The 10,453-nt window shown below is 38.8% G+C and overlaps 1 protein-coding gene across 1 annotated transcript in view; it reads left to right on the top strand.

Moving 5' to 3' along the window:
• Window positions 1-7,190: 7,190 nt before the first annotated feature.
• The window catches only part of IFT80 (intraflagellar transport 80), a 61,593-nt gene continuing 58,330 nt past the window's right edge, over window positions 7,191-10,453 (top strand). The window contains exons 1-2 of the mRNA XM_072408045.1: window positions 7,191-7,431; window positions 9,486-9,596. Coding sequence (XP_072264146.1) covers window positions 7,284-7,431; window positions 9,486-9,596 — 259 coding nt within the window. The 5' untranslated portion in view covers window positions 7,191-7,283. The remainder of the gene's footprint in view (window positions 7,432-9,485; window positions 9,597-10,453) is intronic.

The raw sequence follows: 10,453 nt of genomic DNA, 5'->3' as shown, positions 1-10,453 counted from the left end.
GGTTTGATGGGTCACGTGACTGTCCCGCATAGCCGCCATGATTTGTTCTGGCAAAAAGCCAGACCAGTTCGTAACGGTATTTAGAATCCAACGATCGATTATCCCAATAGCACCAAACAAATGTTTGTCAAAAACTGAAATCTTTAATAGGTTTCAACTGCTTGTGAAATGCACGCGTAGAAGTCTAAGTTTATAAGACTCCTAACAGTTTTCTTGCCCAAATTAAACATGGGAGCTCATTTACGAACTCAAACGTCAAAAAGTACGGTGTTTTGTTATATCTCTGTATTTGTGTTTTATAATGGTATTTCCAGTGGTGGGGATTCTTCACTGACAGTGATGTTCTAATACTGGGGAGGGGGAGGTACACTTCTTTTTTTTCCTTCTGGCACTCACAGCAGAGATTTGATTTGTGAAATCTCGCGATGCGTTACCATAGAGACCGAACGCGCTGACTGGAGCGGTGCAGAGACGCAGAAGAGGCCTGGACGGGTAATATCGAGGTGCAGGTAATGGAGAGGGGAGAACCGAGCCGCACACAGGGGTCTAACTGAAAGAAATTGTGACTATATATACATATATATGTGTGTGTGTATATATATATATATATATATATATATAATGGGAGGACATTCCATCCTGGGCTGTGAATATGTACACCTGATAAAAGATATCAACTGTCCCCAACTGACACACTGCAAACTCTCCTCCCTCTAACTGACAAACCGCAACCCCCCCCCAACAGACACACTGCATCTCCCTCCCCCCTCTAACTGACACACTGCAAACCCTCCCTCCCCCCTTTAACTGACACACTTCAACCCCCCCTTCTAACTGACACACATTGGTGACCCTCCCTGCCCCTTCTAACTGACACACTGCTGACCCTCCCTGCCCCTTCTAACTGACACACTGCAGACCCTCCCCGCCCCTTCTAACTGACACCTGGTCTGTGCATGCACTGCTAACTGACGTTTTGTTCTCTGACAATGGAACATGGAATGTTTGTTCACATGTGAAATACCATTAGGAAAAACTAACACTTAGAGCTCTATTTATAAAATGGGGAATCAGACATTCATCAATTAATAGAGGAAGTAAACCCAAAAAAAGACCCAAAACAAAAAAAATACACTTACGTTCAATCCCGCAGAGCAGTCGATCGGTCCGGAGGTTTCTTCCATCGAGTCCCGCGTCGTCCCGGTATCTATCTTCGGTGCTGAAATCTTCTCTCTTCTTCCTGGTTCTTCTTCCTACGTCACCCGACACAGCACGAGATCGGGTGACGTAGATGGGAAACAAACTTGCCAATCTTACTGCACATGCGTGAGATCTGCAATTTCTTTCGCTTTTGGTGAAAGGGCTCTTTCTGTGCGTGCCTGGGATGCTGGAGCATGCGAAGAAGGAGCAGCCAGGAGCCTCCAGGGATGCGTGACATAGGTATCTCGGGAGGCTTTGCGCTCCCATCGCCTAGGCGATTGAGAATTAGGAAATTCTCGTGCTGTTGCACTTAAAAACAAAAAAAACCAAAACACAAACAAACTTCTATGTAAAGGGTTTAGGTCCGCTTTCACTAAGAAGAGAATTCCAGAAGCTTTGTCCTAAACAAGGCCGTCAGAGGAGGAATCATCAGTCTGGCCTTCAGTCCCCGGCGTTGCTGATTCACCCCGACTTGTTCTGCGTTGGGTGGAGACGCCATGTCGGTGGTGGCTTTACCGCCTCATCTCAGAGCCTGCAGACCAGCACTGATATCAGCAGATCTCACTGCAAATTCCCTACACACATCAGATGATTGTTACCTGATACAAAAGGTTGTGCTAATCTCAGATAAAATTGTGTGGTGTACAATGATCCCCTAACATCGTTCATCAATCTGCTATGACCTTTTTAGGTGTATTAAGGAGAGCTCCACATGGTTCTGCTCACTTATACCTAATTCTCCATGGAATACGACAGCATTGTGTGTACAGCGCCTATTCATTCATCTCTCAGCGTGAAAGATGGTTTGCAGCAGCAGTGATCTGACATTTATCATGTGACATTAGTACCGGGCTTCAGATTATCCTTTGCAGTGAGCAGTGCCTGAGATCTCACACTGCAGATATACAGCTATGGGACTGGAGGTACAGGAGTGCTAGGAACCCTCTCACATGTCAGGAAATGCACTGATATTTTTCAAGAAGAATTCCACACACTGCTGAGGAAAGAATCTTATTTCTAGATATTAGCAAATCTTCACCTTTTGAGTTTAGATCCACTTCAGGCTGATCTCACATGTACATTCTGATTATACCATCCATGTGTAATCCTATTTTATATTACCATTCCATATCCCCCTCCTAGTGTGTGCTGCTTCCCCACCCCCCACCATCGTAAGCTCTTGGGGCCAGGCTCCTCCTGTGTCTGTGCATCTGTCTGTTGTTTGCAACCCCTGTTTAATGTACAGCGCTGCGTAATATGTTGGTGCTATTGAAATACCCTTAATAATAATTGGACATCTGTAAAATATCTTAACAAACAATGCGTTCCATGAACATCACATCCTCCCATTTTATTGTTCAATTTCTTGCTGTTGGACTGCCATTAAACCAAAAGTGGACAATTATTCTTCAAACCATCTTGTTGCCTGCAAATGTTATTATTATTAAACAGGATTTATATAGCGCCAGCATAGTACGCAGCGCTGTACATTAAATAGGGGTTGCAAAGAGGGATGGATACAGACAGTGACACAGGAGGAGGAGAGGACCCTGCCCCGAGGAGCTTACAATCTAGGAGGTGGGGGGAAGTACCACACAATAGGAGGGGAGATATAGAATTTTAGTAGCGGCGCTATTTTAATGAAGAGGGAGTTTCAGTGGCGGGCCACTCATAAGATTTAGCCCTGCATTGGCCGGGTCTGGCATTTCCAGCACTCCCCCTCAGCTGAACTTTTCCTTGCTACTCCAAGGCATGGACTTGAATGGTTGGATTTTCATAGAAGAATATTGTTTTTAATATTGTTAGCCTGTGCAAATAGTTACCATTGAAATTTAACTCAGAAGGCTACAAATAGAGAAAGGGGCATAAGATTTTTTCATAAAGAAAATTAAAAAAAAAATTATGCTTCTTTCTCTATTATAAGCTTGTTCCAGATTGAATGTGATACAAAATCTCTTTGTTTTCATATGAAAAGGGTTTATATCTAATGAGAAGGGAAAATTTCCTCAATGTTTTTATTAAATTTCAAGGTTGGCCCGCGACTTTGTCTAATTTTTTATTTTTGGCCCTCTGTGTATTTGAGTTTGACACCCCTGATCCAAAATATTACTTTATATTTGGACAGCCATAGTGACGCATATTTCACATTTACATGACCGTCCCTTGTATTAGTTCTTGCAGTGTAGTGTAGCCCCAGAACTTTCAAAGATGGTCATCTTCCAGCTTCTTCAGTGAGGTTTAAGGTGTCCCCATAAAGATCGGTCCCTGCATCCCTTTTACAGCATCCTCCTAGAGTTTTATATCTTTACAAAGGCTAGAGGCTGAATTAACCTGGATAGATCATCAGTTTCAGAAAGGATCATGAAAGATCCTTTCCAACAACCATTATTGCACATTTGTACATAGCCAAAGAAAATGAGAGTAAAGCAGAGACATAAATGGCAATAAAAACCTGACCTGCTAAAAACATTTTGGCTTGAAATACACTTTACCTATTAATGTAGCTGTTACCTAAAGTGTATGTCCACCCAGAACTTTTTCTTTTGGTTTTGTTTAGCGGGATACACCTCTTTTTGTTACTTGTGTTACTTTTTGTTGGTCTACTGCATTCCCCTGAACAGCTGAGATTAGATGGGAGAAGGTCAATTTAGCATGTTGATAAGAGAAGCTAAAGTGAGATGTAGGTAAGCTCATCAATCAAGTACCTGAACTTTTATTACTGTTACAATCAAGGACTGAAAGTGATGGAAAAGCCAAAACTATGAGTTGTACAAGAAGAGAAAGTCTACTTCCTAATGGGGGTCACTAGTTTCAATGACAACTTCTACATTATAGTGTGATGTAATCCCTTTAATAAGAGTCATTATTAGAGTGAAGTAATCTATATCGGCCAATTGTACTTCACTTTTATTTTAGTACACCTCTTACATTGTAAGATCTCCAGGATAGAGTCCTCTCCTCCTCCTGTTTCACTGTCTGTACCTGTCTGTCATTTACAACCCCTATATAATTTACAGTGCTGCCTTATATGTTGGCACTATATAAATACTGTTTAGTAGTAATACCAATAGATCTGGAACAATAAATGAATGAATTGCTGACTGCTTTTGGTCATTGTACTTTTTCTGGTTCTACTTCTGGTATACTAGTAAAATGTGTTTATAATCTGGCTGTATGATAATATAAGGAAATGTTATGATTATTTATTTCTATTTACAATGCAGGTAAAACAACATTTCTACTATTGGAGAATCCAGAAATCGTCACTTGATTTTCCCCAGAAAATGAGACTCAAGACTTCCTTGTTGAAAGAACCCAAGCATATCCTTTTACAATGTATGCTTTCAAAACAGTACACATTTATGAACAAAAGATTCTTTTTGATGTTGTATGTTATTACATAAGTAATGCATTTAGCATCATCCATTAAGGTGCTCACTACAGTTAAGGTGCCTCAAAAAATGACCCCTGAGTACAGGCCAGGGACAATACTTATTTTTTTCTCAATTCAGCAGATTTCTCACTGGTATGTTACTGATCAGCTCCTCTTGCATGCTTGTGCAGAATGAAGAAATTCCTAATTTCCTTAGTCCTGGACTGACTTTAATTGCCCTCATCATGCCCTAATGACATTAGTAAGACATTAGTTGGGTGTGTTCACCAATCCAGTGTTAAGATACTTCTTAGCTTTCCCTCAGTTAGAGAGGTGACAGTGTCACTTTAAACAGTACATTTTGGCACAGAATGTTGTATTTCATTTTTGGAGGTCTAAAAACTTTAAAGGCAACAAAAGGATGCTGGTTTTGAGCATTTTGCATTCACAAATGAGTTGGTTGTATTTTGCACTTTAGACATGAGTAGGGTGCTTTAGGGAAAATGTGGAAATATCTTTTTGGACATGCATTATGTTTTGAAAGAAAATTTTGTTAAACGTCCTAGTTAAAGAGGAACTAATCCTACATTACTCATCTGTCCCAGTTTCCTTGCAGGGCACCACCATCTACTTCTTTCTTCTGTTCCTGTAGAGCAGAGGTCCCCAACCCATGGGCCACTGGCTGGTGAGTTGGGGGCCGCAAATGACAGGAGGCAGAAGCTCCGGCAGTGGGAGTGTCGGCAGCGGGAACGCTGGCGGCCCTCCCTACATTGTTCCAAAACTTAACTACTGGGCCCTGTAAAAAGGAGACAGATCTGTGGGTGGTGGAATCGGGTATCTCTTCTCCTCTGTAATAATTATAACTGTTAATGTCTGTTATATTTCTAATACTCAAAACTTAATATGTGGCTGACTTCTGTTTGTACATAAATGTATCGTATGTGGCTTGTTTAGACAGTCAGTTATTTTGTAGTGCAGTTACTGCTAATGGGGCACCCAATTTCTACTGCTTGGAGCCTTGTTTTGTATTCAGCTAATGACTTAATAATTGAATACAATGTGTTACAATGTTTATATGTCTAATTGTGGTTGACAGCTAGAACACTGTAGTCATTGTAAATGAAAACAGACACAGCACTATTTTGCGGACAAATTTAGAATGACAGGCACTCCTATACCAATGTATTCCCAACCCAATCTTTTACTTTGTTTTACAGGGAAAAAATCTTTTTACATTTTTGGAGCCCTTTAAGTTCTTCCACCCTCCCTGTGCAACAATACCATATTCAGGGGTTTTCCAAATAACTCCAAAATTCAGAAGCTGTAGGCTTTAATGCATTCCTAGTTCCTTTGGACACGCCAAAAACACTTCTCATTTTTTTACAAAACCCTTAGCGGACGTTAAAAAAGCTATCCCATTGAAGTCTCTTGAAGAAGCTGACAAGCATGCTGACAATGAAACACTACATGTCTCATCTCCGCTATGACACAAAACTATACTGCAATGCCTGCTAAATGTCTGCAAAGAATACTTTTCATCTGCTCTCATTCATTTTAATTATAATGAGAGTTTTGTTGTTATTTATTTTTTGAGCAGTGAGATGCTAGGAAAACACTTTCTTAAAAGCTGCAAAGCTGTATGTGACCAGGTAAATTGCAGGAACACTCAGTCCTCCTGTCTAAGTTTGCCCTAGATTAGTGTTTCTCAACCTTTTTAACATAGGGGAACCACTAAAATAAGTTTCAAGTATTCAGCAAACTCCTGCTATAATTACTATACACACAGCTCATAGTACATTAGTGTGGTGGTCAGTGAGAAGAATGCCTTTTACAAAGCTGGTCAGTGGAAAGAATGTCACCCTTACAGATAGACAAAAAGATTATTGGTGTCATTTAAACTCACCTAAGAGTCACAAATTGCTTGTTGCTCAAGCAACCTCTAGCAACCTCTGGAGGAACCATAGGGTTGCATAGAACCCTGGTTGAGAAACACTGACTTTGACTATGCCCACACATGATTCTGAAGACTAGAAAACTAAAAGAATCAACAAATACTTAAAAGGGCCATGAACAGAATGTAGTGAAGTAGCAAAGCTCTAGATCAGATGGTGTACTAAATCTGCCTTTCCTGTAGGACCATAGTCAGAGATCCTGCTTAGACTTTACAAAATAACAATCATAAAGGATATGGCTTCCCTAAGGAGCTGCTTTGTGGGTTGTCCATGACTGTGTGCCAGCCTTTCTTCCAGATCTTCCTTGTCCCAGAGGACCTGAACCCCAAATACTTTTAGCTTCAATGGATGGGCCTTCTAACGCATGTTGATCTGGTTTTAAACTTCAGGGTTATGATTTACAAATATGCCTGGCTATATCTGACATACTTGAAAGTTTGGCTCATCAGCCAACCTCCTGAACCCCACAAGAAATATACATTTGCAAAATGAATTTTAAAGGACATGTTATTTGCTCTATCCAAACACCAGTATCAGCGGATTATATGTGCCTAACTATGTCTATGTACTAGTTATATATATATATATATATATATATATATATATAAAATTAGCTTTTTTTTTTTTTTTTGGAGAACACATTTTCTCTGAGAACACATGTCGACTTCCTTAACTCCATTGCACATAAAGAACTGGTTAGCTGTGTAGGCTGGACCTCCGCTGATGAATTGTATTCCTGCAGTGATGACCATCAGATTATGAAGTGGAATTTGTTGAATGGCGAGACAACGCTTATTGTGAAACTCCCTGATGATACATATCCTATTGACCTGCATTGGTTTCCAAAGAATGTGGGTAACAAGAAACAGGGGCAATCGGATATGTTTGCACTTACAAGTTCTGATGGTAAGTATGTTGTATAGTTTGCTCACTCTTTTAGACAAATTTAACATTCTCCAATAATCATTGTGACGCTAAAAGAAAATTTCTTTATATACTTATCTTCCTATAAATTGAATGGGTGTAGTTGGAAAACTATTCACATAACAACCTTATCTGGCTGAGCAGTCATCATGTTAGTGTTCCTGTTGGTGGCATGTAAAGAGCACAAATGATTTTTTTTTTTTGGGGGGTGGGGGGATAAACTATTCAAAGTTTTAAAAAAGTTTCTTGCCTTATGCTCCAGTTTTCTGAAGTACATTAATCTTTTATATGGTTTGATATCAGTAGTATTTTACAGATTTAATCTTCTTCTGACCCACCTACTCATTTCTTTTTTTTACTATAGTAAACTTGTTACAAAAAAACAACAAAACTATTAGATTTCATTCTTCTCCTAATTCTTCTAGAGCTAAGATCAACCCTTACTATTCAATCTTCAAATGTCAGAAGACTACAAGGCCTGTAAGTTGGGCATAATTTCAGGTTTGTAGGAAGACAAGGACCTATGTGTACAGTGTGGGCCTAAACCAAGGGGTATCTTGGATCTGTTGATACACCTTTTTGCCCAGCATGAGTTGAAATCTGCCACAAGGCTCTGTTTTTATGGTTCAAAATAATTTTGTATGCCAATTTTTCTTTTATCTTATTTTTATAGTTTATATGAGGTTTGGCATTTCCAAACTCCAACACTTGTTAGACTTTTTTTTCCTTTATTTGCCACTTTTTTTCTAAAGCTGAAAATTTGTGAAAGGATTGCAGAATTAGAATTGTGCTATAATACTGGTGCACACAAAGTATTTACCTGTTACACAATCCTCTTTCGTGCATACATTTTTCAGAAATTTATCAACATCCAGTTCTTTGTTTGTAGTTTGTGGATCAGCGCTTTATAAATATCCAGGAAATGACATGCAGGCCATATTTCTTTTCTTTATAAAACTGATATTTCACTTTAAGTAACCATTTCACTCGGTGATTTTGTGGTCATTGGTTATGGTGTGACTGTTTGCGCCTAGACGGGAAATGGCATCAGAGTCGGAGAATTTTTCCAATCTATGAATCATAGGTTTGTATTTCAGACCCAATAACTGTGATATCACAAATCACAAGATGAGGTCGTATAAAGGGCACCGCAGGTGAATTCCAGGAAGGATACACGCAGCAAACTGAGATTCCCAAAAGTAGATTTTTCAAATTTTTTTCCCCTCTTTTAGCTATGCAAATTATTTTTTGTTGCTGTGTATACACCACCTATTAGATTAACCACAAAATAAAATTCCGATATGGAAGGCTTTTTATATATTTTATATTAAACCAGTTTATATGCACATATGCAAGCATTTAATGCAGCCACAATATGTAAATGGCTTTTTCCCCCATATGTCAACCCTCTCTTTAATGCTACAGCTTGTTGATGCTCACCATTAGGCCTCATCTATAAAATTGTATGCTGTGACCATCAGCCAATCCAATCACAGCTTTCTGGGATACATAAAAAAAATAGCTAGACATAATAATGTTTTCACACAACCAGTTTTTTTTAACACATTTTGCAGCAGGAAAATTGAGATTGGGAACAAATGTGGGATTGATTTTCCAACCAATTAGGTTTATTTCCTTTCTGGGAATCTGATTGTCACTATGGTAAATAACTTGTCAAAACTTTCAAAGGATCCAGGTAGGGCAGTTTAGAGTATTTTCGTTTTTTTTGGTTTGATTGAAAGTGTGCTGTGGACCCATTTTGCATTGTGTGTGTATGTATTTTATATATATTTCCAATCTTTCTCAGTAAATCAAAGGGCTATGCAGAGAGCACATTGTAACTAATGTAATTGTAACATTGTAAATACTTTTACCAATGTAGCTGTTCTATCCCAATGCATGGGCTATATCGCGTTTTCACTACTTGCCAGGCTTATGATTAGTTAAGCATGTCCACATTATTGTGTAGGTTGCTCATTTAATGTTTTATTGGGAATCTGTACATTAATATTTCCTTTCATTTATTATCTTTCTAGGAAAATTCCATCTAATTACTAAAGTAGGCAGAGTGGAAAAAAGTGTGGAGGCTCATTCTGGAGCAGTACTTGCTGCTCGCTGGAATTATGATGGCACAGCACTGGTTACAGGTAAGATAATTTTGTTCTGTAAGCCATTGTCTTGTTACTTGTTGAACCCTGGCTCTTAACATTGCCTTTCCATTTCTCAAATCTGTAACTGTGTAGGTGATAACAGATTCTGATATTCAGACAGATTCCATCACTTATGTTTTGTCAGTTTTTTTAACAATTTTTATAGAAACACACAGATGCATATTTTTAATTTATTGTTTTCATATCTGCTTGTAGTTCAGTTGTTAAACTTCTCAAATGAGTTTTGTAACCACATAAGACATTTTTTAGTTATAACATTATGTTTGAAAAATTCTATTAAAGAACTTTTGGAAATTAGTTTGAAATTTCTTCACCAAGGCACATGCACTTTCAGTTTGTTACTGATCTTTTAACCAATCATAATCTCTATACATGTCCTTCAAACCAATGTTCTACTATAATAGAAGGGCAGCTCAGTCTCCCTGGGACCCCTCCACCTCTGCCTAAGGAACACAGAACAACCAAAATCTTACATAGAACATGCTCTTGCAGTGAACCATGGAGCAAAGAGCCTAATTTATTAAAGCTCTCCAAGACCGTAGAAGATACAGTTTCATCAGTAAACCTGGGTGGTCCAGCAAAACCTGGAATGGATTTCTTCAAAGTAATTTGCTATTTGCTAGCAAATGTTTTAAATCCTGAACCAAGTTTTCTGGATCACCCAGGTTCACTGATGAAAGTGTATTTAACGAACCTGTGTTTTGTCCTTGCAAGCTAACAGGCTTACTTTAACGTTGACCTATACTAGGAGATCCTGAAAACTGCTGTTGCTAAGTGTATTGTAAGTAATGCTAATTGCCTGGATGTAAAGCTCATCTTTGAATTTAGTAGTT

Source organism: Pyxicephalus adspersus, chromosome 4 (assembly GCF_032062135.1).
Source record: "Pyxicephalus adspersus chromosome 4, UCB_Pads_2.0, whole genome shotgun sequence".
NCBI classification, from domain to species: Eukaryota; Metazoa; Chordata; class Amphibia; order Anura; family Pyxicephalidae; genus Pyxicephalus; species Pyxicephalus adspersus.
This window is presented reverse-complemented; position numbering and strand designations above follow the sequence as displayed.